The 26,673-nt window shown below is 47.0% G+C and overlaps 3 protein-coding genes across 5 annotated transcripts; all 3 read right to left on the bottom strand.

The window, feature by feature from the left end:
* Positions 1-2,473: 2,473 nt before the first annotated feature.
* Positions 2,474-25,669, bottom strand: popdc3 (popeye domain cAMP effector 3). 3 transcript variants are annotated; one of them, XM_028424720.1, is made up of 5 exons: positions 25,517-25,669; positions 24,352-25,016; positions 24,025-24,133; positions 22,798-23,101; positions 2,474-3,169 (listed from the first exon to the last, which is right to left on the bottom strand). In XM_028424720.1, the coding sequence occupies exons 2-4, from the start codon at positions 24,855-24,857 to the stop codon at positions 22,823-22,825; spliced, it is 894 nt and encodes a 297-aa protein (XP_028280521.1). In that variant the 5' UTR covers positions 24,858-25,016; positions 25,517-25,669; the 3' UTR covers positions 2,474-3,169; positions 22,798-22,822. The 3 variants fall into 3 exon arrangements, with proteins under 3 accessions (XP_028280521.1, XP_028280519.1, XP_028280520.1); XM_028424718.1 differs by lacking the exon at positions 2,474-3,169 and having other exon boundaries at positions 21,604-23,101; XM_028424719.1 differs by lacking the exons at positions 2,474-3,169; positions 25,517-25,669 and having other exon boundaries at positions 21,604-23,101; positions 24,352-25,047.
* On the bottom strand, positions 4,313-15,469 carry hace1 (HECT domain and ankyrin repeat containing E3 ubiquitin protein ligase 1). Its single transcript, XM_028424716.1, has 24 exons — positions 15,379-15,469; positions 14,566-14,620; positions 14,376-14,465; positions 13,827-13,931; positions 13,661-13,736; positions 13,442-13,573; positions 12,748-12,830; positions 12,536-12,632; positions 12,351-12,452; positions 12,167-12,273; positions 11,588-11,738; positions 11,236-11,504; positions 11,089-11,157; positions 10,929-11,016; positions 9,699-9,810; positions 8,954-9,051; positions 8,783-8,870; positions 8,562-8,711; positions 7,596-7,792; positions 6,773-6,904; positions 5,868-5,966; positions 5,042-5,112; positions 4,842-4,955; positions 4,313-4,415 (listed from the first exon to the last, which is right to left on the bottom strand). Exons 1-24 carry the CDS (start codon positions 15,467-15,469, stop codon positions 4,313-4,315), a joined length of 2,679 nt encoding a protein of 892 aa, XP_028280517.1.
* popdc1 (popeye domain cAMP effector 1) lies at positions 16,339-21,274 on the bottom strand. The gene is made up of 8 exons (XM_028424717.1): positions 21,114-21,274; positions 20,142-20,401; positions 19,526-19,650; positions 19,026-19,213; positions 18,843-18,951; positions 18,605-18,772; positions 18,380-18,521; positions 16,339-16,701 (listed from the first exon to the last, which is right to left on the bottom strand). The coding sequence occupies exons 2-8, from the start codon at positions 20,368-20,370 to the stop codon at positions 16,577-16,579; spliced, it is 1,086 nt and encodes a 361-aa protein (XP_028280518.1). The 5' UTR covers positions 20,371-20,401; positions 21,114-21,274; the 3' UTR covers positions 16,339-16,576.
* Positions 25,670-26,673: the final 1,004 nt, after the last annotated feature.

The following is a 26,673-nucleotide window of genomic DNA, read 5'->3' as shown; positions in this document are numbered from 1 at the left end:
TAAAAAAATAAGAATGATTAAATTAATAATTAAGTCATTAAATGAATTAATGAATTCATTTTAAAAAACAATATTAATTCATTTTCTTTTATTCTTTTCCTTTTTAATTATGTTTTTATTCTAATTCTGTGAAGTGAACTTTGAATTGTCCAGTACATAAACTGTGCTATATAAATAAAACTGCCTCGACTCTAAAATCAGAACCAGACCCCCCCCCTCCCCTCCTTGCTCCCACTGCAGTGACTATTAAGTGGGACAGAAACTTGGGAGTGGAGACAGAATACTGAGGATGTGTCTCACAATAAAAAAAAAAAAAAAGAAAGAGGCAGAAAGGTGGTGAGTGCAGAGGCAGCCAAGGTGTTTTGCAGAGTGGAACAGTGCGCCGTTGTTGTCGAGCAGCAGCAGAATGTATTCCTGAGTGTGAGAGCAGAGGGTTGAACAGATGTAATCAGTGTGTGTGTGGATGCAGAGGCAATAACTCCACAGGAGGAAATCTGCAGAAGTGAATCTATCTCTGTCATAGAGACACGGAGCAATCAGCACAAACCTCCGGCAGCAGATAAAGAAGCTGGAGTTCCAGCACAGGGAGTGGATCACCTGCACCGGCGCATCATTCCAGCTGCTGCTCCGTCATGTGTCTTTAACACACATGAATAACAAGCAGCACGGGTCAGTCTGACTGCTGACGGAGAACCAGGCAGGGAGTGTTGAAACACCTAATTAACAGCTAGATTAAGCTGGTTAATAAAGCTGGATTTTTAATGAAGTGCACTTAAATATGTCCAGACTCCAGGTGACACGCTGCAGTAAATCAAAGTCATCAGAGCTAAACTGCTTTGTGAGGACAGTTCATTAAGCTAATGGGATCCAGCAGCACACACACACCACAGACCCACAACAACCTTACACGGATTCAGGGATTCAGTCGTTAATCCCGCACATCCTGCTAATCCTGCTAATCCAGAATGCAGAGATCTGACAGGAAGCAGAAAGATGGATCATATCTCTCCTGTTTTAGCTTCCAGTAAAATCCAGAGTATAGACTTCTCCTCCTTAAAGTCCAGGCTCCATCATACCTGCAGGATCTGTTAGTCCCATATATTCAGATCAGTCAGATCTCAGAGTGCTGGTCTGCTTGTACAATCTAGTAGAATGGGAGGACGAGCCGAGGAGGATTTTTTCCCTAAACCAGGTTCCGGTCTGGGTTCATGAGGCAGACACCAGCCTTTAAACCTTTCTGTTTAACAAACCCTCCAGCTGGTAGCAGAGCAGTCGTCAGGCAAAACACTGATAGGATCAGCTCATCAAATATCATCAATGAACTCAATGAACCTTCATTCAAAAGCAGTTCGTTCGAAGCTTCCGCCATCTTGTCAACCCTCATAATATTCACCATGGATGGACGCTTAGACCAAATCTGTTTATGTCTCATGTAAAGTTGGACATTTTGACATAGAGGTCTGTGAGGATTGATTGACTCTTAGACCCCAGAGGCTGCGGAGGGAACTGCAGCTCTTCACACATCATTTCTCAGCTTCAGAATTCTGGGACACACACATATTGTTATAGAGACAGAATGAGAGTGCAGGTAATGGCTCACTACACTAACAGTGGTCGCTGTGGGACACACACTTTGGATCAGACACACACACACACACACACACACACACACACACACAGAGGATCCATACAGGTGTCCTCTGCGCTGGGCTGAAATGTCAGCGTGCCTTTGGATGTTTTGTCTGACGTCTCCGGCAGCCAGCAGGACACAGGTAGCACAAAGACCTGTGGCCATGGCAATGCCAGACTGCTGTTGTGAGGAAGTTGTTGCCATGGCAAGCATCCTGTGTTTAAAGCAGTCCATTATTGGGAAAAGGGGGGGGGGTGTGTTGCCATGGGGACCAGGTATCGTCGTGAGGAGTAAGCTTAGAAACATATGTGTGTGTTTGACATTATTACAAACAAAATGTTATTAATATTATTATTATCATTACACGGTGTGTGTCCTTGTCCCCATGTGGCTCTAGACCTCTGATGTTTTTGTGTAGCAGGGTGAAAGCCGGGCGAAAGGTCGCAGCCGGTGTAATGTGCCGTCAGGCCGGAGCAGATGCTGAACACCGTTCAGGTGGATGCAGCAGCAGCAGGGCACCTGTTGTTGTGAACCGGTGACCCGCCGCAGCTCTCACGCTGTGCCGCATATGTGCGTCCAGGCTCAGAGTGTGTGTGTGCAGCTGCAGCTGCTGCTGCTGCTCAGTCTTAATGTTTGCCTCTGCAGCTCGGGGGGGGGGGGGGGGGCAGCATCACCGCAGCACCAGGGTTATAAAAAACACCTTTTATTATTATTATTATTATTATTAGGTAAAAGCTCAAAGCACAACATACATCTGAAGGTAAAATACATCATCTGATACCGAGGACAGCAGAATGTAGAAAGGCTCCATTTACAATAAACATTAACATCTGTTTACAAAAAAAACAACTTCAGCAAAGGAATTCATAACAATACTGAGACACAGTATGAAATATGAAATCAATAAGATGCTTCCTGTACAAACAACCAGAAGGAAAACACATCCGTCCTCGTCCCTTTCAGCACGACGCAGAACATTTCACAGGATTCCAGCTTCCACTTTATGGCACTTTGAGCCAAATACACTATGTGAGCAAAAGTAAATGGACACTCGTCTGCAGGAGGAGGAGGAGGAGGATGATTGTTTGCATCATTGATTCATAGTCCATGATTGATTAATCAATCAATGACTTCTGTTTCTACACTTCCACTGACTGACTGACTGACTGCTGCAGCTTCGGAGCTGATCGTGAGGATTCAGACGATAACTCTGTGAGGATTTCCTCAGACAGCGTGGCTGAATGGGCGTCCACATACTTCTGTCCATGTAGTGCACTTGTCATGGAGACAAATGTACAGTCATCTGTCACTGATGGAGACTTTTTCTGATTCATCAAGTACTTCAAAAATGACAGAATTTGACAGAAACAATCACATGACACATGCTACGGGGGCCTAAAGGGGCCAAACGGAGTGAGCTTTGGCCTGACAGCACGTTCAACACATTTACAAACAAATAAACAACTTGGCATTCACTTAACTGTGTTTTATATGAAAAATAACTGATGATAGAAGTTTTTCTGCGTGTGTGTGTGTGTGCAGGTAAACAGCCAGTGATCCTTCACCGAGGGGAAAATAACAGTTTTACCTGCGCTCGTTCATTTTAAGATGTTTACGCTACCTGCAGTAATTCACAGGCTCGCCTGTGTTTGCTGTGCACATATTGATCCAGCCAGTTATTTGATAAAGTGAAAGACGTTTCTGCCGTCACGTCACGGTGTCTTTAAAAAAAAAAAAAAAAAAAAAAAAAAAAAACAGCCTCGGGCTACAAGGACAGAGCTGGAGCTGGGATTTGGATGTCAGAACGTGGGCTCGTCTTGGATTTGGTTAAAGTGCTTCACCTCCAGCTCATGTAAACTTATAATATCAGATATAAAAACACAGAGTAATTAGCTACTTTTGGAATGGCAAGTATCACGTATGGCTGGAATGCAGCTGTTCCCATTATTTTGGCCGCGTACTGTGAACTCAAGCTTTTAAAGTTTACTTCGTAGGTCCGTAAGAAAACTGTTTTATAAAGGAGATAGGAGCTGGTGCAGCAGGGATTAAAGACAAAACCATGACACAAAATGTCGAGCATCACCAAGAAAAGACACTCCAGTGCACACCAGAGGCGAGAAGGGGGCTCAGCAGGAGGGCTGGAGGGCTGGAGTGCTTTTTAAAAACAGGGGGGTGTCATCTTTTCTCCTGCTCACACCACAGGTCTCAAAGCCCACTCTGCTGATAGAGGGCGAGGAGTGTGTCTCACAACGAATGACGACGGACCCTGGCTCACTCCTGGGGTGGAGCTGTTTTGGCTTTTTGTAAGTAGCAGAGAGGAGTGTGCTGTAAACTGTATCACTGAGCCCTACCTGCAGCCCGGGAGGCTCCTTAAACTGACCTGATCTGTGACATCCAGTAAACCGACATGTTAGACACGTACATGGAGATTATTCTTAAATAAATGGATGAATTAAACAGTACAAATAAACTATGAAACCAGCATTTGCATACATGTCTCAGATTTCCTCCCTGAACCCGTCCCCTCTGCGGTGCCTCTCCAGCAGCTCTCTAATTACAAACTAAAATCTCCCTTTATCTGTCCAGTAAAAGCAGCACCTGACTACAAAAACAGAGCGTCTGTGGATGAGCCTGCGGAGCCGAGCAGCAGGACCCGATGGGATGTTGTTGTTTTTTTTTTTTTCACGCCATGGCGTAGCCGTAGCTCCCACAGTGCAGAGCGACCAGCAGCCGATCCTTCAGGACCTCCTTGCTCGGGTATTCTGGGAGTTTCAGCATGTTGATGCTGCAGAGGAGGGAAAGAGAGCCAGGCTGAGAAACTGCAACAGCATCCATTACCTGCCATCCATGCACAAATCCCTACTCGCTTTTCAACTTTGTCATCAGAGTGTCAGGACGCCAACAACACTGAAGGGACACACTGCCCTCTAGTGTTCAGTAGTGTCGCTCAGTGAAGGGTGTGTAAGTGAAGCTTTAAAGCTGACCCAAGAGTGGTTTAAAATCTGTTCTGTGTTTTTATTTGATACCAAATCCAGCTTCAAAGCAGTCTGATATCTTTCTGTAATGAGCTGGGGCTTTTACTTTGAAAATCCAACATGCAAACTCCTTCCTGTTCGGGTGAGAACAGAGTCACTTCTAAATTTTTCATCCCAAAAAATACAAAAAATAATTACATTTTTTGTCAGATTATAAAATACATGAGAGAGATTACCAGGTGCTAGAGGTAGGCAGAAGGTTGGAGGTGTATGGCACTGCAGCAATGGTGAATTTCTGTAAACCGCTGCCTCCCATCAGGTAAGCGAAGCCGCCATGAGGAACCCTGGAACTGACAGAGGAAGGAAGGAAGGAGTGACATCCCACACGTGTTCCTGTATGACTGACAGATGCAGTGTGAAACCAGAGCAGACCAACCTTCCGGTGACAAACTGAAGCAGCAGAACCCGCTCCTCCTGAGTCAGGCTCTTCACCACCTCCCAGAACCACTGCAACAACAAAGCGCACACACAGGTTATCCAACATGTGGGCACGTCTGGCTGCCAACCTGCTACACACAGAGGTAAAGACTGCAGCGTGTCAGACTCTGGGAGCTAATCTGTAGTTAAATTAAAAGGCATCAGTTTAATGTTGGATGACACCTCTTATATAAGTGTACTGTGTGCTTCAGACTTATCCAGGAGAGCAGCAGTCACTTCCTCTTTAAAGTCTGACACATAAATATTTGCTTTCACTCCTCGCCTACAGGCGGAGTCCTCGATGGATCAGGTGGAACATAAACCTGTTTTTTTCCTCTTAAGCTGGCTGCACATTACAGGATTTTATGCCACATTCTAGAGAGGCGACCATCAGCCAAATACTGGTCCAAATAATCTCGACGTCAGTATGATCGCCTTACTGCTCCCGATGCAGGTAAAACCTCCCTGATTTCAAACAAGTTTGATATTTACGACATCTGGTTGGACAGCAGCTAACAGCCAATGAGGGCAAGGCAGACCAGGAAGTGTCACTAACCGCATGTTAGGGCCAAATTATGGGATTATCAGGAGTTTAAGTGGCCGCAGCGCCAGCGTGGTGTGTGGTCTTACAATCATCCAGCGTGTGCGTTCAGAAGATTATAAACACAGGTGGAAATTGTCGTCATGTCGCTGGTCTCCCATGTTTTTTTTTTTTAATCCTCCTGTGTGCAGCAGCCTTAGAGGATTCAGTCCATGCTGGCTGCTGCTGTGGAAGAGGGGCCCACCTGGATGACGGGCTCCTGAGGGTCATAGCCGCTGGTGTACTCGGTGTTCCTGCACCAATCCTGCACATCGATCTCTGGCATCCCCGACAGCAGCAGCTCCTGCTCACACACACAGACAGACACACACACACACTGTTAGTGTTAATCCACCTATAACACACAACCGTGTTTGGACTTTAAACTGGTAATCCGATTACAGATCCTCCTTTTTTATCTGCACTTATTATTACTGCATCTGATTTGTGATATGATCCGCTCCTTTCTGGTGGTGATCTAAACAAACATTGTTCCAATTTTAGACAAAACATTAGCTCTTAGTCTGCAGAGAATTCTTCTCTCTGTACTTCTCTCCTCAGCCTGGAGCCTGTTCTGACTCAAATATTCCTAAAAACACAGTGGTTTCCTGTTTTCAGCGGCGGATTAATCCACATTTGGTGGCTCAGTGAGTATTTGGGGCGGCATATGTGAGACTACAGTGTGTTTTTGTAGTCATGAAGGAAGAGTTTAGCTCATTGGTGTGTGAACACAGCCCAGAGGCACGTTTTAAATGAGCTTTCTGGATGCACAGTACTTATTAGTGAGCTCTGTTAGTTTGTCTCTAGATTTTTAATCAATAGGATTAATATAAACCTTTAAACTTTATCTGTGAATTAAAACAACTACAATGAAGGCATGTACAACAAATAATCATCATGCTACATATTGATCCATACACAAGCAGAGGGGGCTCCAAGGTGACCTCCGCCTCCTCCCACCCCACCAGACATGGCTAATCAATCCCACATCACATCTGAACGGTGTCAGGCTGAAGGGAACGAGGAGGACGCACGGAGGAGAAGCTGACAGATGAGAGGAGGAAGAAGAAAAGTAGAGAAAGACGGGGAGGTCGGAGGAGGGCGACTTACCAATTCATATTCGTCAAAAAGCTGGATGAGCGAGGGGGGGATGAAGGTGTGGAATCCTTGAAGAAAGGCGTTTATCTGAGGCTGGATGGCTCGAGTCATCCTCAGCTCTGTCACCAGCTGGACGTACTCGGCCTGGGAAAAACACACACGCACAGATCAAAGTCCTGAAGAAACAATGATGGACAGCTAGAAGCCGACAGAGCTCATACATAGTTATTCTGCGTGGACCTCCGGGCTGCTCTCTGCTTTATGAAACAGTGCCATCTGCAGGAAGGATGCAGCGCTGCGCCCTCTAATTAGGACTTCTCCAGGCAAAAAGCTCAATGAGAGAGATCAATCGTTCACAGGAGACCGACTATGCTAGAGGGGAATGGTCATTAACAACAACTTCAGCCACACTGCTGCAGCATGACACCACAGAAATACTCCAAACTTTTAAGTCCATAACTAAAGCTCGCAGACTTTTAACACACAAAAAGTCATTTGAAATGAAAATACTGCATTTAATGTAACTTGATACCTCTGGCACAAGAATTTCCTTCGGGATTAATAAAGTTTTATCTTATCTTATCTTATCTTAATTCAGCAGAAGAGGACCGGGGGAGGGGGGGGGTTCCAGGATTCAAAAGGTCTGTCTGAAATGGCTTAAATGAGTCAGGATATCACGTATTTCTCTTCTTGGTCGGCCAACCATTCATTAAGATCGTCTGGATCATTTATACACTTCACATACTGATGCTCTACCTCACTACCAACACTCAGAAAATCCATATCATCCTCTAATTTACTTGGAATATGTCTGAGGTGTGTGTGTGTGTCTGACCTTGTTGTCCTGGGTGACCAGGATGCTGGTCCCTCCAGGTTTTAGCGGCACCTCCTCCATGGCTCCGAAGACGTCCGTCTCCACAGAGAAGGTGAGCTCCAGACCCAGATCACTGATGTCGTTGTCCAGGATCCACTGCAGGTTCTTAGCGTACTCTGGATCGATGGACGACACGTCCTGGTAGTTTACTGGGATACCTGAAGAACACACACACACACACACACACAGAGTGGATGCAGAACATGAAAAAAATTGATATCCACACAATGATCACTCCCAACAGAGTGAATGACACCTCTGCCTCTGCTCCAGAGTGTCTGTTTCTGCACTGGCACCAGGAAACTGTGGGCTCCGGCAGGAATTCGTACCTAAAAAAAGGACTACGACATCTTCCTACTTTACGACATACGTCACATCCGCAAACGGAGTTGGCAGCAAAGTTCAAAGTCATGGCTGAAGCAGCGAATAAACCGAAGACAGTGTTGAAATAAGTGAGGAGTCCATACTTTAAATCCACTCCGTCATTTATCTGGAACTAGTGGCGTCCAAACTGAACACACGGCCAGAGAGAGAGAGCAAAGCAACGAAGCTGTTACCACGGGAGACGCACACACACAAAGACGAGGAGGGAGGCCCGACTGACGGGGACCTGGCGCAGTTACTGCTGGACCAGTTAGTAAAGTTTATGCTAGCTAGGAGCTAACATGCTAGCTAATTGATGATAGTTCTGTTGACGTGTTTTAACATGCAGCTCCAGCTTTGAAGGAGTTTGCCGGTGTCCTCGGCTGCTAGACAACAGATGTGTGTGTACAATATGTTTACACAGACCATAGCCTTCATCAGACTGTAGGTGGACCCCGCTAGCAAACCCTCCATAGTGTCTCCATCACCTCCATGTTTTATTAGATGCACGTGTGTTCCAGTTTCACTAAACCTCGGGGAACATGGCCGTCCTGTGCCTCTTACCCAGTATGTGTTTGTAGAAGGAGCGGGTGAAGTAGATGTTGACCAGCTGTCGGTGGTACAGGGCCAGACCCAGAATCTGACCCGCAAAGCGGAAGTAGTTCAGGTGGTCCGGGTTCACTGAGGAGTTGCTGTTGGGCTGAAAGGTTGTACCTGTGGATCACACACAAACACCTTCAGACGACCTGACACACACACGATGCTGATCGGAAAGCTCCACGTACCATCAGCAGACTGAGTGAACAGGGCGTAGTCTGGGTTGATGATCTCACCGGACAGGATGTCGAACCACTCCCGTACCACACCCTGACCCTGAAAACACACAATACATACACACATGTGAGGAAACATGTGGCTGGAGAGAGCTGCTCATCCACCTGCCCAGAGGAACTCACCATGCCCTCCTCTCCATGGAAGCGAACAGCGATGCCCTGTTTGAGCTTCTCGTTGGTGGATTTAGAAACCATTTCACAGCTACTCCTGAATATAGAATCTGTGAATGAAACGTCTACGTCAGATTGTTGTGCACCTGGAGGCTTAAGTCTCCTGAAGGGATTCCTGGTCTCCACTACTTGTTTCAAGGTTTTGCTGAAAAACATCATGACAGACTAATCGCTGCTTCCTTGATAGTCACCTCCCACAACATGCAGCTATAGACGACAACGTGATGTCAAACATCAGTAGCCAAAGCACAGCAACATCCAGGCCTGAGAAAACTGCAGTTCCACTCATGGCCTCTGGGGGGAGGGGCTCCAGACTGAAACAACTGAGTGGGAGATTTTTTTGTTTTAATAATACTAAAATATTCCATAATTAAGGGCGTGACTTTTAAAAGTTGGACATTTTAACATGTGGGTCTGTGAGGATTGACTCACATTTGGAGCCAGCCCCCAGAGGCCATGAGGAGAACTGCAATCATCTTGTTTTTGACGCTTCAGGTTGCAGCCTGTGACATACAGAACCCATCTTAATGGTCCAAACACCAAAAAAAAAACAAGATGTACTTTAGCATTAGCACAGCGCGGCCACAGACGCTTTTGTCTCGACCCTAAATTCAAACCCCCACAAACCCAGCGGTGGTCTACAAAGTAAGCTCCTTATACATGTATACATGAAGTGTGTGTTAGCGACGGTTTGTACCTCTGTGGATGAGCAGGATGTCGTTCTCGTTGACAGGGCGGTGAACCATGTCGGAGTCTGGCTGGCCGGACAGCAGATGCTCGTAGAACCACTCGGAGCGGTCCTTGAAGGGCTGAGGAGGAAAACAAGACTTCATCCACTGCACTGCACTTTCCTAAACTAATTACCACTTCCCTGTCTTTTCAACTTTCAGACTGCAGCCTGAACTGACGGCTAGGAAAAGCCTTCAATGCTGAAACGCTCATCTGTAATACAGAGATGAGGCTGGGCTCTATTTGCATAATGTATGCCTTTGTTCTCTAAGCACCAGAGGTAGAGTGAAGGAAGAGCGAGAGAAGAGACAGAGAGAAAGGATTTTCCCTCGGGGCTGCGGGGTGTACCGAGAGGAATCAGGAGATGAAATCAAATTCACCAGGTTAAAGTCTGTAATTAAAACAAGGGCCTGCTCCCAGGCGAGCCATAATCCAAGGGTAACGAGCCTCGAACACCGCAGCTCAAATATGAAAACTGAAGAGTGAGCGCAGAGCACACAACTCAGAGCGGCACTTAACATTTATGGAGCTGTATAAATGAACCTTAAGACAAGTGAAAGTAACACTGCTCGATGATCCTAAAGGGGACTTTCAAAGTCACTTTCCATGAAGTCTCCGAGGACGCGTACGAGGTAAACACAGCAGAGACAAAGGCGTCAGAGTCGGGTGATGGCGGCAGGTTTAAGGAGAACAAGCAGAGCTCTGACAGCGTGGCTGAACTGACCTGTCATACAGACGAGCTTACAGAGGATATCATCAGGACGTTTCCTTTTTGTTCTTCTGATTTGGCTCAAGATAATTATCTAAACAATATGTGCAATAAAAAGAAGACCAAAGATGTTGAATCCAAACATCGGTGGAACTTTTAAAAGTGAGCGATGATGATTTTCTGCCTCTCTACTCTGTTGTTATTTTATATATAGTGGAGCTCTTTTTTTTTTTTTTTTTTTTTGCTGAAGAATCAGAAATAAAACACTTTATTAATCCACTTTGAGGAAATTGTTCCAGTTTTTCTCAAAAAGATTTAAAAGATGAAAAAATGTAGGCAGTAAAAATAATGAGAATAATAAAAATAGATGGATTTTACTGAATAAAATCATTAATAAAAAATAAAAATAAACTAAAATAAATGCGTGGATAAGTAGCTTAAATTAGAAGGAAGTGATCCTGTATCAGACCTGTGTGTATTCAGCCTTACCTGGCCCTTAATGATATGCATGAAGCGTGACATCAGCTCTGGACACTCCAGCAGGAAGTGAAAGTGGTTAAAGATGATCTTTGGATTCCTGATTTAAAAAAAAAAACAAGTGAGACAAAGTAAGTGAGTGGTTCCAGGTAGAGAAGCCACATGAACTCACCTGGTGACAAAACACTTCAGAACCTCGTCATGCTTGCAGACGAACTCGATGAAGCGGGGGGACGTCATTCTACAAGATGAAGCAGAAAGAATCTTTATTTCTGTCGGTAAAATTCAAAGTCAAACCAGAGGGAGGCGCAGCACCGACCCCTGTGGCATCTGGCAGGAGCAGCACATGTAGAAGGCCTGGATCACGGCACTGAGGCGATTGGCCGTCATGGAGATGACGTCCTCGCCGTCCGCCTCCAGCAGGGAGGGGAGCTCCGTCATGGCGTTGTCACCCTCGCGCTGTTTGAGCAGCAGGGAGGCGATCTCGCTGCTGGAGGAGAAGGAGGACGGGTTCTTCCTGCTCCTCTCCAGCTCTGTGGAGATGAGCACCAGCCACTCGTCCAGGGAGTGCCACAGGAGCTCCAGAGGCTGCGGGCGGAGATCAGAGAGGAACCTTAGCATCACTCTGAGGCACGGAGACCTCTGTACGGATCACATCGCCACCTACTGACCTTGAAGACCTGGTTGCGCGGTGTCTTGTTGCCGTTGTAGCCCATGTCGTTGCCGTTGTTGGGTGATGAAGGCCCCAGGCGGAACACGTGGCAGAAAATACGAACAATTCTCAGCAGACTCTTCATCTGAGCTTCGTAACTGCTGGACAGGCTGAGAGTGGACAGGAGCAAAGGATCAACATCTGAGCATGGACTCAGTTATCTGTCAGACACACTCCAGAACAGAAAGGACAGATTTGACTTTCATCCATCTTCAGTCCGCTGATCCGGGGCCGGGTTGCGGGGGCAGCAGTCTAAGCAGAGACACCCAGACTTCCCTCTCCCTGGACACTTCTTCCAGCTCTTCCGAAGGAATCCCGAGGGGTTCCCAGTCCAGGCCAGTTCCCTGGGCTTGGGTCTCTTTCCGATGGGACATGCCTGGAACACCTCCACAGGGAGTGGTCCAGGGGGCGACCGAAACAGATGCCCGAGTCACTTCAGCTCTACTCCGAGCTCCTCTGGAGTGACCGAGCTCCTCACCCTTTCTCTAAGGGAGCCAGACCACGAGTACAGCTGTAATATATCAAAGTAGATCTGTACCTGAGGAGTTTGTGTCCGTTGGTCGTGGCCACTTCAGCAAGACTGGTCAGAATCTTCTGGTAATGGCTGTCACTTTGCTGAGAGACGTGCTCCAGAACCTGCCGGAGCTACACACACACACACACACACACTTCAGACTTCTACTGTGGGATCCTCAGTGATGTCACACAGAAGCTGAGAGTACCATGTTCTCTTTGATGCCGTCGTTCTGTGTCATCTGGATGAGGGTCTGGAACAGTCTGCTGTGGTGCTGGATGAGAATCTCACAGGTTTCACCGTATCCACCCTAAAAAAACACAAACACAACACGTCTGAACGTTCAGCAGCTGTGTGAGAACATACAGAGAGCTCCAAAGCTGAGAAGCTCACCTGCACGCACAGGTCCAGAGGAGTGATCCCATTCTTGTCGGGCAGGTATTTGGCACCTCGAGACAGCAGGATCTGTGCTGTGTCTCTTTGGCCATGACTTCAACACAAAAACAAAAACACACAAAGCTGAATGAACAACAAAACAACACATGAGCTGCACCAGCAGCCTCACACACAGTCCATCAAAGAGCCGAGGGCGCGCTCTGGATCACCTGCAGGCAAAGTAAAGAGGCGTGGCTCCGGAAACATTCGGCCGGTTGATGTCGGCTCCACTGTCCAGAAGACACAGCACCGTCTGAGCAGACACAACAACACAGATACACACTCAAGTTACATACGACAAAATCTGACATAGTAGAGTTCATGTGCATCCTCTGCTGCCCAACAACCGCCCTAATGACGCTGCCTTACACACATGTATTAAGTGGGTGTAACCACACACATCGTGCTTTAAAGGTCGGGGAGGAGATTTTGAAAACTCAGTGAGAGTCAGCCAGATTACCAAAGTAAACACACGCCCCTTTCTCTCAGAGCTCACCCCGAAGCCACGCCTTTTCTGCTGTGCCAGATCAATTCTCTGATTCTCTAGGCCGACTTTCCTCCGAGTTCTGTGTAGCTTTAGCTGCTCATTAGCGTCTTCAGACTGTGTAGCAGGGTGATGATGATGAGGTCTGTTGTTCTTTTCTTGGCACTTCCACCAAAGGTTAATTTGCCCTTACACTTATTACAAACTGAAAGCTCTGTGTCGTGTGAGTGATGTGTGATGCATGGATGCAATGGACCAGATCAGATTCTGACATTTGGGAGACTGACTAGCTCCAGCCCCAAGCCAGGCGATTAGTGCATCTCCACAACAGAGCCTACTGAGCCTGCAACACCAGCAGGCCCAAAAAAGTGACGCCTTACTGTTTTGTGTCCGTTCTGACAGGCCACATGCAGAGCCGTCTGTCCCATGGCATCCTCCACGTCCACGTTGGACACGTGCTGGACCAGGTCGTGCAGCAGCTCTGTCCGTCCATTGACGGCCAACCAGTGGATCTGCAGCAAAAGAGGTTCACAGAACAGTCAGAGCTCTGACGACTGCAGCCGGTCGCACAGTTCACCTGAGGACCACAGTCCACTCACAGCAGTCAGTCCCTCATTGTTACAGATGTTGACGTCAGCATTATATTCCAACAGTTTGCCCATACACTTCTTCTGTCTGTGGGAAGAGGAGAGGGACGTGTTTAGCATTATTGTGCTAATGGTAGCTCTCCGACATGCTAACTACAGATGGAGTGTTTCCTCGCACCCATTCCTGGCAGCGAGGTGCAGAGGGGTGCAGCCTGAGATGTCCTGGTAGTTTGGGTTGGCTCCTCTCTTCAGCAGCAGAACCAGACACTCCACCGACCCACAGCTGCAGAAGGAGAGCACAATCTGCTCAATGTGACAGAGAGACAGCATTTTCAGGCCCAAAACCCGGGCACAAAGTCTTCCTGTGTGTAGCTTCGTAAGTGGTTTGCAGCACTGAAATGTAAATAATTCAACAGCACATCTCTTTCCAGGACCAGAGTGTCTGGAGACAGTTTTGGATGGAAAACCTGCTAAAACAGGGGAGTGCTGTGCTTGTAGGTGCAGCGTGCGGCTGCTGTAAGAACCCAGAACACAACGTTGTGTTAAAGGAGCTACATCATCAGAACATAGTCTGGAAGAACATGCACCTTAATCATTACATAAGGACAGCTCTGAGGAAAGGGAGCGCACTGGATCTAACGTGTGTGAATCATTCTTATAATGCAAAACAGAAGCCAAGAGGACCTCACCGGTGACAGAAAATACACAAAAAAAAACGTTGTCTCACTTGGCAGCGATGTGCAGCAGGCTCCTCTTCACCCGTCCGAAGGCGTAGTTCACATCAAACTTGGAGTTTAGCAGCAACTCTGACACTGACCTTTTAGAGAAAACAACAAAAAACACAACTCATGTTTTCCCCACACGGCGGTGTCGAGCAAAACAACAACACAATCAGACTTGTAAATGTTGACGTGTACCTGTGCTGGTCAGCCATGACCATTGGCATCAGTGTGTACACTGCAGTCTCATTGTCTGTGGAGGGAGTGACAGAAGAGGGAAAAGATCTTCAACATAAGAATGATTAAACTCCTAATTCGGAGACTAGAGTCTGAATTATTATAAAGAGTCATAATCTAATCTCTAATCTCAGAGTTTATACTTTAACATAAACAGGTGAAGAAGAATTAAGGAGAGAGGAACACCGCCTTCAGGTCCGGCTACAGAGATCTAAGCAGACTACAGGAGGAGGACTGAGGACCACCTGGACTCCCAACAGCATCCCACCAACTACAGGACCAGTCTCGGTGCTGCTGAAGGTGACGTCACAGTAGCAGAGGAGCTGAACATCTTCTTTGCCTGCTTCAAAGTCACTGCAGCAGAGGCAGCAGGTTCCTCAGTCTTAAGGAACAGGAGGTGAGGCGTCCTGATGGCGTCCAGGGACGTGTGCTGAGGGACTGTGCAGACCAGCTGGCTGGGGTCCTCACAAGGGTCCTCACATCTCCAGCCTCAACAACGAATAACATCACACACAAACACTGCTGGTGTCCATCTACTGAGCCTCTGTCCAAAGCTTACTGCCATGCTGTATATGACACACCAGCTCAGAGGAAAGTGGAAGACCTACAGAGGTCCAGTTGTCTCAGGAAAGCCCAGAACATTAAAGACACTTCACAACAACAATATATAGAGCTGTTTATGACTGAATGACAGGCAGTCCACACACACACACACACACACACACACACACACACACACACGAAACATCAGTGTGTGTTCACGGTGTGCGTTACCTTCCGGGAGTTCCACGGTCCTGGCCCGGCGCAGGGAGCGGGTCAGCCGGTTGAGCTGTACGTTGAGCTGCTCCATCGCCCGTTCCATCATAGGTGAGCGGTCTGGAACGAAGCCTCGGCTCTCTGTCTGTCTGTGTTCCTACTGCTGTCGCTGCTGGGCGGCGTCCATGGGCGCTGGCGGCCGGGAAACCGCGTCCGCGTTACAGATACACACTGATTTAAGACAGCCCAGCTCACACAGCAGTGCTCTTACTCATACTTCCTGTTGTGATGACGTAAACACGCAGCGTTGTGTGGGAGACGTAAGTTTCAAGTACGGCTGCGCTCTTAAAGGGCAACACCTTAGATTTAATTTTTGACATAAATCATGATGTTTTTATTTATAAAAACATTAAAATATTTGTATAGTAATAAAAATATTAATGTATTTAACCAAACTTAGTACTAAACAGTCAGAAAACACCATAAAATGTCAAAGAAGAATCACTCCTGAGCGAAATATTGTCTTGTTTCCATGTCTTCCAGCTGTCTAGGACTCATGAGAAGACTGAAAACAAATAAGACAAATCCATTCATATCTAAAGAATATGTTAAAACGAAACGAAAGCAAGACAAAAAGCCTGAAATGATAAATTACAGTAAAATGTGTGTCAGTGTTTTCCTCAAGTCAAATATTTAATTGTTTAATTAATAAGTTAATTCTTGTTGATGGTATAACTAATCATGTTGATGGATTTCAGTTTGATTTATTTGATCAGAGGTGTCCAACAGATTGTACAACACAACATGTGGAATAAGGTGTAACATCTTTTTTTTTATTCCAGATGTATGGATGTGTTTTACTATTATTCAAGCATCAATAGCATGTCATGGCCACAGGAGGGCGCTACACCTCTACAGAAAGCAGGGCATCACACCTCATCCTGACTGTGAACCACACAAACAAAGCACAGAGTGAGCGACTGGTCGTATGTATGTTTATTTATGTGGAAAGTCCCAAAGCTTTAAACATGTGCACATTTTAAAAAGGATACAACTTAATAAACACTCAGAAATCATGTACAAGTGATGCTAACATAACTATCCAGAAATGTACAGTGTAAAATGAACAAACTACACAACGGTGACACTCAGATCCATCAACAGATCTACACAAGCTGCTCCTGTCTCCTCCTCTTCCTCTTCCTCCTCCTGCTGTTTACACCTCCTCGGTGGAAGTGCTGGCTATGTGTGCAGAAGCAGCCGACTCTTCAAACACGTCGTCCTCCATGCCTTCTTCTATGGGCTTCATTTTTGCAGAGGCCTTGGTGCCGGGAGACGTTTCTGGAAAACAAGCCATGACTGACCTGATGAGCCCACAAAGGGATGAGACATGCAACAGTCATCAAACACACACAACTTAATTCCACAGAACCACACTGCACACTGAGGCTGTGTGTCCACACACACACACACACAGAGACAGACACACACACAGAGCGTGTGATGGAGGAGCCACTGTGGGGAAAAAAAGCCCAGTGAGTGTTTTTCCATTACCTTCAGCATTAAACCCTCTCTGCCTAATAGAAACAGAGCCGCCCTTCTGGAATAAAAGCACTCTGAAGAGCTGCTTTTAGTGTGCGTCCAGTGTGCTGCACAGACACAAACATTTGGTTTGTGTCCTCCTCATGCACGTGATACTTTCACACTGTGAGTTTCAACAAATATGGTCTGTTGAAGAAGGCTGGGAAGAAGAAGAAGAAGAAGAAGAAGAAGAAGAAGGAGAGGAAGGAGAGGAAGATTTTTTGTTTTCTGACATTTTATGGACGAACCAGTAAAAAAAACGTCCTGAAAAGTTTCCAAACTTGTAATCATGGACTCATTGTTGCAGCTGTAGATCAGAAAATAAGAATTTAGATGATAACTTTGTGTGTTTATGGCACAAAAAATGCTAAAAAATGTAACTTCAGCCTTTGTACAAATGCTGAATGTGCTGGACATGGAAGCAGAAACGTGAAGGCTGGCTGTCCACATAGTTATAAATAAAAACTGTACATTCATTCATTCATACCGTTTCTCCTTTACAAAGCTGAAGGAAGAAAAACTAAAAGTCAAGAACCTGCCGAATCCAGACTTCTATGTCTTCTAAAATCCCTGCATCCTACATGTCCTATAATGCACAAATACACAAATATTTGTCTGAGGTTTATCTGAGAGTCAGACACTGTGTCATGATCTGAACCCTCTGATGGTCCAGTGTGTCCTCAGCTAAAGGAGATTATACAGAAGGCTCCTGTTTTATTATTTAGAGGACTTAAACCGCTCCTTTCATGGCTGCCACTGCATCAGGATGACTTCAGACCTGACTGACTGACACCCCCCCCAAAAAACCTAAGAAACACACACTCCAGCCTGGCTTCTGTTTAAAAGGACCGTGTTCACCCTGTGAACCATCAGGTGACTGTGTCTGGTGATAGTCCGGTGTTAAAAGGAGCGAGCAGGTTAAGCAGAGCACCCTGTTAGAACAGGCAGAGGTGACGGTGTGGAGTCAGGTCATGGCACTGTTACAGAGGGGATCAGGACAGTCAGTTTAGGGTGGGGGGTGGGATGGGTACAGGAAGTGGTGGTGGGGAGAAAAATAAAAGAGGTGCTCTTACAGCATAGTCAGGGAATGGCTCATTCTGAGGCAGCAGTCACAGCTGGAGGCGGGACAGGAGGAAGACGGTCAGAGGGAAAGAATCCTACTACCACAGATGTGTGTGAATATATGAAGGTGCTGGTAGTCCTGCAGTGGTGCTCAGTAAAAGGTCTCAAATTCAGAGACAAAGACACGAAAGGGGGGCTTAAGAATTAGGTCATAATGTTACGGCTGATTGGTGTGACGATGTGCAAGGAGACCAACAGAGAAACATGCTGCAGGGACGGGAAGCAGCTCCACAACACATGCTGCCACCTTCACAGCCCAGACACAGACTCTCCTCCACCTCCACCTCCACCTCAAACTTCTTGTTGGAAGACTTACGGAGGGACGATCCAGCAGAGCCTCCTCGTAGGATCTGGTTCAGGACGTCATCCGTGTCGCTGGTGCTCGCCATGCTGTTCCTCATCTGTGTCATGGACAGCTGAGAGCACAGGCTGGGCTGACGGTCCATCTTCTTCACAGCCTGGAACGACACCGACATGCTCGTCATGAAGAGCATCGGGGCATGCAGCCGGCGTCACGATGGAACCACAGAGGGGCACCCACCTTGTCACTGAGCGTGGGGTCGTTGAGGGAGTACAGCTTGTTGGTGATGTCTTTGCCGATGAGGTACCTGAACACCTCATTGAGGAAAGTGTCTGACTCCAGGAAGTAGGTGAGCCTCTCTCGAGACCAGCACAGGAACTTACAGTTCTCCTCTGCTATGATGGTCACCTGCCAATCAGAAGAGGGAGCTGACTGTGGTGGCGCAGTCAAACACAAACATGGTCGGTCTGTAGCGTACCTGGAACTTCTCTCCTCGGTGCATCTCCGTGGACCTGAACTCTGGAGAGTCGATGAAGGAGTTGGTGTAGATGTTGTGGAGGAAATGGCTTCGATAGGTGACCTTCATCCTGTCACACACAGACAAGTCAAACATCTGATTCTTTTCAAGTCACGCTGCCTCCATCAAACCATCAGCACATACTTTCCTTTCAGCAGGATGCTGATGCGCTCGTCCACAGACGTCTTGTCCTCGGCGGCGTAGGCCTGACCTTTCTTCAGCGTCTGGATGGTGCAGAACTGTCCTGTGAGCCTCTGGAACAAAGCCTCCTTCACGTGGAGCGGCTCAAACATCCGCTTGTACACCGAGCGCAGCTCCCGGTCAATCTTTATCTAACAGAGCACAGACAGAGCCTCAGTTAAATATGTTTCTCACTGAGAACACTCAAAGCTGGAGCAGTGACTGAGGAGGACGGCTCTCCCGTCTCATTATGTTAGAGTCCTGGTCTGATTCTGTCAGCCCCATAAAGGACGTGGACCCGATCCCCCTGATGACACCCACAGAGTTTTACATCTGCAGGAACGAACCCGGGAGGAGGATACCCTGCTCCCTGCCACAGACAGCGATGAAACACACACACACACACAGAGCGATGGCCTGAATAAAAAGCTGGACTGGTAGAATGAGAATAATGCTCCACTCACTGGCCTGCGCTTGTACAGAAGGTAGAACAAGTGCATGAAGTTGACCACCAGAAACACCACGTTCCAAACCATCACATCCAGGTTGCATCTGTACAGAGCCGCCCAGACAATGAAGAGGCCGCACCCTGCACACAGAGCACAGAGGCTGCAGCTGCTGCTCGGAACGACAGGACGACAAGTTACATTCAAATAAAGAGTACATAAATAAATGAACTTAAAATAATACTTTATCAACAGACATCTGTCCCTTTAAACCCTCTGAGAGCAGGCTGGCTTGTGCCAAAAAGGAAATATAAAAACAGGATCTGTGAAAATTACAACCACATTTCCCATAATCCCTGCTGCTTCCTGTCTCCACTCTCCTTCCAAGTTTGAAGATAAACATGTTTTTGACCATCCCCCAGCCCCTCCTCACTGTCAGAGCCTTCCAGGGCCTCTGCTCCGCTGATGGAGTCCATCTTAAATAAAACAAATCCTCAACATGCAGCAGATAATAACAACGACGATGATGCATCAGTTATGAGTGAAGATCTGCTGAAGCTGTGATGACTGTAATCAGAGGAATGCCTTCTGCAGGAGGTGGTGGTGGTGGGGTGGGGGGTGACTGTGGACTGACCTGTCATCAGCAGCAGGCGCAGCAGGATCATTTGCAGACCCACGGTGGTGGGGATGATCAGGCCCAGCAGCAGGGACAAGCTCCCCAGGTGGAAGAGCGGGTGGTGCGCCTGCTCCCATTCTTGGCAGGAGGTGACGTTGGGTTCCCCGGTCAGCACTCCTGGAGCGGAGGAGGGGAACGAGGGCAGCGTGGTGAGGAGGAGCGTGGGCAGCTCGGGGGTAGAAGACATCCTGCTGCACGGTCACCTTGAAGTAACGTGGCTGTGGGAGATGATGAATGAATCAGAGTGCACGAATGACCTTTAGAAACTGTGACAATATGCAGCGGAGGCTCCAGAGTACAGAGACAGCAGCTGCTCAAACAAAGCCTCCACACAGAAAAGAGCAGAAACAACCGTGCTGTGAGGTCCTGTAAGGTCACACTGATCGATCCGGCTGATCAATGTTGGCTTCAACTGCTATTTGCAATAAGAACATTTAAAAGCTGCTGGTGGGATCGGGGGACTCGAACCTCAGACTCCTCCTTGAAAGTCGGCCACACCGCATCCCTCCCATGATTGGATGACACCATGCCCATATATATACCATCAACACAATGTCGGGTAATACACTTCAACACGTTAGCATAAGCATTGAAAATATGCGCATTACACACAGTCAAATGGTCCTGATTGATCCTAAACTACCAGCAGTTCATGTTGTGGCACCTGATCCAGCAATGTGGAGACTTTACAGGACCTCCAGTCTCCTTCTGAACAGTTAGAACACAGAGAGTCCACAGATATTCTCTAAGAATGTCCCACTGTGGGGACACTGAGCCGCTGTGATTTCTGTCCCGGCCCGCTGTGCTGCAGGAGGACTCACATGTAAAAATAGACACAAGGGGTGGAGGGGGCGGCCATGCAGCCACAGAGGACATTTCTCACAGACACAACTTTCTAACTGAAAGTACAGAAAAAGCTCAGTTACTTACAGATTGAGCAGCAGCTGGTAGAAGTCTGAACAGCAAAGAAGGAGGAGGAGGAGGAAGGCTTTCTGTGAGACTGTTGAAGCGCTGCTGGTGTCTACGGGCTGGACCCTCTGATGGGGTCTGCACAATGTGTGTCGCACATTCCACACAGCTGACAGGGGGAGAGACTAAAAATGGGCAGGAAGGAGGAAGCAATACCCAAAAGCTCCAACAGGGGGAGACAGAGCACAGATTATTGTGTCAAACATCCCCCTCCTCTCAGCTGCAGTCACAGTTATTCACAAGAAAGGCTCATGTATCTATAGTATGGAAGGTTTAATCAGAAGGAATGTTAGGGGAAGTTTAAGACAAAATAAAATAAAATATTTTGATAAAATAAACTTGAGTTTCATAGAAAAAAGGCCGTATTATCACCGCAGAGCCAAAAACAAAGAGCTACACTCTGACCCATCTCCATGACAACAGAGCAAATCAATCCACGATGCTCATGACGGTCGAACACGGAACAATTTATTTCTACAGTTTAACACAGACACACTGTTTACTCCACAGCACACAAGACATTTATCCTCATCTGTTCTTCACAGGTGAAGCTGTGACGAAACAAATCTGCTTTTATTTACATTTGTAAAAAGGCTGCTTTTAGTTAAAGGTGCAATTTAATGAAACATCAAAAATGAGCTATAAGAAACGTCAGTGATGACACTGTGTCAAAGCCATGAACGCATGTTACGCTGCTGATTATATCACGAGTGAATGTGGGCTGTCTCTTCCTCTGGCTGGACAAACATGGCGTCACTCTGATAATAATAACAAGAAAACAGCACACAGGTAGGAACACGCAAACAAAGTCCTTTTAGAGTCCATGCTGGTTCAGCAAGGAGGCAGAAACTGTCCTGGAAAGGTATTACTGTTGATCTGTGCTATGCATGGTGGAAGCGCCAAAAACTACAGTTCCTAATCCCACCAATAGGGGCCGACTCCAAAAGTGAGTCAACCCCCACAGACCTCCAGTTAAAATGTCTTTACAGCAGAAATAAACATGGTTACTGTTTTTAACAGCGTTATAGGGGTGAATTTTAAAATGTTTTAAATACATTAAGACTTTTTATATTAAGAATCGTCACAGCACAAACTTCCTCCTCAGCTCCTCCTCTTTGCCCGTTCTTGGATTAACTGGGAGTTTAGGTGAATTCAGACGCTGCCAACATGGTGACGGTCAGACATCAAGGAAGGTTCATCCTGCTTCTTTACAGTCCAGTCCAAACATTCAGACAACGTGCTGCCACCTAGTGTCCATATCTGGTATGATTTCAATTACATTCTATACCTCAGTAGTGTTGTGGTTAGATTAGGTTCAGTTAAACCACACAGGCTGTGAGTCCATCACATCCCCTCCTAAACTGAGAGCATTAAAGGCAAATGTGCTTCCATTAAAACAGCAGACACACAACAACAGCTACCACAGAGGTCCCCCAGATCCAGACCTAAGTAATTTTTGGAAGGTGCATGTTTAAAAAAAAATGACATTACACCATTTGTGCTCATCAAGTTCACTTTTTGGACCTCTGTGTTTTAAAATCCTGGTACAGCCATGTGCAGACAGACAGGACTTTAGATAATACTGCCAAGCTGACATCCATCCCTGCAGCCAGTGAGTCAGTGTGATGTGTTTACGACCTGGGAGTGAGTGTATGTGTGTGTGTGTGTTCTCATGCAGCCCTTCCTCCCTGCACTGGCACTTGCAGCAGGTCATCTGTTTTTTCTAATTCGGTCCCTGGCATGTGACAGTAGGTCGGTAAGCGGAGATCGTAGCGGTGGCCGGACTTGGAGAAGGCCTTTCCGTTCAGAGAGTACAGCTTCTCTGCTATGTCATTGCGCACAATCAGGGCGAAGATCTTAGCGATGTAGCGATGCTTAGCAAAGAGCAGGTAGAGCTTCTTTCTCCTCCACGCCACATATCTGCAGGGGTTATCAGCACGCAGGGTCACCTGAGGCAACACACCAGAGAATATTACAGATTAATAATCTAATAATCTGCACTGTGATGCACACGACACTGGATATATCTGTTGTCTCATCCTCTGTGATACAGGGACATTAATGATAACCCTGAAGCTAAGCTAACCCTGAAGCTAAGCTAAACCTGAAGCTAAACTGACCCTGAAGCTAAGCTAACCCTGAAGCTAAGCTGACCCTGAAGCTAAGCTAACCCTGAAGCTAAACTGACCCTGAAGCTAAGCTAACCCTGAAGCTAAGATAAACCTGAAGATACACTAACCTTGAAGCTAAGCTGACCCTGAAGCTAAGCTAACCCTGAAGCTAAACTGACCCTGAAGCTAAGCTGACTCTGAAGCTAAGCTAACCCTGAAGCTAAACTGACCCTGAAGCTAAGCTAAACCTGAAGATACGCTAACCTTGAAGCTAAGCTGACCCTGAAGCTAAGCTAACCCTGAAGCTAAACTGACCCTGAAGCTAAGCTGACTCTGAAGCTAAGCTAACCCTGAAGCTAAACTGACCCTGAAGCTAAGCTGACTCTGAAGCTAAGCTAACCCTGAAGCTAAACTGACCCTGAAGCTAAGCTAATCCTGAAGATACGCTAACCTTGAAGCTAAGCTGACCCTGAAGCTAAGCTAACCATGAAGCTAAACTGACCCTGAAGCTAAGCTGACCCTGAGGCTACGCTAACCTTGAAGCTAAGCTGACCCTGAAGCTAAGCTGATCCTGAAGCTAAGCTAACCATGAAGCTAAACTGACCCTGAAGCTAAGCTGACCCTGAAGCTATGCTAACCTTGAAGCTAAGCTAACCCTGAAGCTAAACTAACCTTGAAGCTAAGCTAACCCTGAAGCTAAACTAACCCTGAAGCTAAGCTAACCCTAGCGCATGTCCATCTTATGTGGAGTGTTTCTGGACCTGGAAGACGCCGTCCTCTGACGGTCTGAGAGAGTCCCACTCAGGAGAATCCAGGAACTGGAACGGGTAGATGTAGTGCAGGAACTCCCCGTTCACTGTCACACGGATTCTGCAGGAGAACAGAGAAAGTTTGAAATTATTGATCATTAAACCCAGATTAATGCAGCAAAACCTATTTCCTTTCCCTTTCTTGCATTAATTAAACCACAGAGCTGTGTCCTTATCCTGTGCAATAATCTTATGTTTAAACATTTTTCTCCTGAACTTGTGTTTTCCTTTGCAATGCTCACATAAAAACTCTTACTAAGAACTCAGACAGGGTCTCACCTTCCAGACAGCAGCACCGACAGCTTGTCAATGGCTGTTTTCCCTTCCACAGCGAAGCAGTGGTCCGGGTCCAGGGTGTGCACGTCTCCCTCACTGCAAGCCACTATCTTCCCAAAGTGTGTGAGCGACACTCCGAGTCTTTTAAACATGCAGTTGTAGAGCTCCTGGAAGTCCTTGTCGAAGGAGACGCTCCTCAGCCTGTAGCCGACGTGCAGGACCTGCCCCAGACCCACGCCGAACAGGGCGAAGGTCCACAGGAAGGAGTCCGTGGAGCAGGGGTCCGACCAAGCCCACAGAGTGCAGCAGAAGAAGCCCAGCGTCAGGAAGGTGAACAGGTACAGGAGTCCGTACAAGCCGCTGCCGCCCATGAAGCCCAGGCAGAGGAAGATGTGGGCCAGGTGGAACACGGAGCCCTCCGAGCCGTCCCTCCACTCCTCACACAGCGGGTGCGGGGGCGCCGTCGGCTTCACCGTGAAGTTCATGGCTTCGAAGTCCAGAGGCTCCATGTTGGTGAAAGTGAAGTAAACTACCGGCACATCCCACACAGAGCCAGGAGGAAGCCGGCGGAGCGGTCCGGGGAGAGGTCCGAGGAGAAGCCCGAGGAGCACCGAGGAGCACCGGAGAGACCCGAGGACGCACCGAGCGCGTCAGGAGAGCGCGGACACCTGACGGAGCGGCGACCGGAAATCAGAACACAGCGTCAACACATGACTTCAGATTATTATTATTATTAAATAATCAATTCTAAGAAAAAGCTCAGATGTATTATTTATATTTAATCATGTCGGTTATTGTTATTGTTAACCCGTTAATGCACCAATTTCATATGAATACCTTATTAGTATTTCTGTCTTTTTGAGTATACATGGAGCACCTGGAACGAAAACAATTTCCCCCCGGGGATCAATAAAGTATTTCTGATTCTGATTCTGATAAATCTGTGTTTAGATTTGGCCAACATTAGCTTTGATGAGCTGTTTTAATGGCTGGTGTGGCAATTAAACAGTTAAAAAGCTACATGTCTGTCTGTGCAAACAAACTGTGAACTGCTGAAAAATAAAGATACATATATCATAACAGAAATCAGGTCAGAGTCAGGGAGCGGTCCACTGATTTGTCTTCAGAGTGAGAGGTCTCTGTGCACCAGAATAGAAACTGCAGCTACCTGGTCAAGGTGACTTTGCCTGTTAGATGGAGCAGGTGATGTATCTGGGGCAGGGAGCCCCGGGGGTGTACCTCACATCGTGGCAGACAGGAGGAGCAGAAACATGCTGTCTGGCCTGGTTTTCTCCAGCTGACAGTTGAGGCGATTGGACTCCAGGGTATCAGGTCCCATTTTAGAATCTGTTTATTTTTATTGGGTGTGACCGAACATGAGGCCGATGAGGGGATTTATCTGCACACATACCAGCAGACAGCGGTTATTATTAGGCTTTCTGGAACATGGAGTCTGTGTATTAGCATTAAAGCTGCAGAGTGTGCATGTTGTCTCCCCCTTCTGGTGCATCAAGTTATTGCAATTACACAGTCAACTCACGCATTTCTGTCTATATCTTATTGATCAATCAAACTTTGTTTCTATGCTGATAATTTACACTGTCCCAGACAAAAGATGGCCGTCGTAGGAGAAACGTGGAGATATCTTTAGTCCTGGCTCTAAAACGATGGTCTGACGTCGCACTGTGAGACAAGATAACCTGAGCACACAGTGCGTCATGCAGCGGTGGTTAAAAATAAATCCCTGTGGAGCCCCGGGAAGCATCTTGGATGATGTTGAGTTCAACAAAGAACTGTCAGCCTGCAGGATGTTCATGTGGCTCCATCTAAAGCTCTGTCTCATGTGCTTTAAAGTGATGAAGTTGACAAACCCTGAGACCAGAACAAACACTCTGCTGTAAAAGCAGCCTGAATAATGCACAGCTGACCCAGAACTGTGGAAGCGTCTCAGTGTCGGAGCCAGCGGTGCTGACCCGATGCACCAGGCCTTTGTTCCACAGAGTCAGAACAGTCAGACCCCATCTATCACAAGGGAGCTTCAAGCAAACAGAACCCACAGCGTGAAAATTAGCACGTGTCTGTTAGCATGTTGCTACACAGCTTCCGCTGTCTATGACTTTAAACTGAAGTTTAGCATCGTAGCTGATATGGAAATAAGGCCATATGTGCTGGGGTGTCGTCTGGCAGCAGATGTGTCCAATCACACGCTGCCTTCTGCCCAAACACTCACACACACACACACACACTCCTGGGAGACAAACAGCAATAATTAATCACTTTCAGAACATGAGCTTTGGCGTTATCTGCCACTGCTCTCTTATTTTT

This window comes from Parambassis ranga, chromosome 16 (assembly GCF_900634625.1).
Source record: "Parambassis ranga chromosome 16, fParRan2.1, whole genome shotgun sequence".
Lineage (NCBI taxonomy): Eukaryota > Metazoa > Chordata > Actinopteri > Ambassidae > Parambassis > Parambassis ranga.
This window is presented reverse-complemented; position numbering and strand designations above follow the sequence as displayed.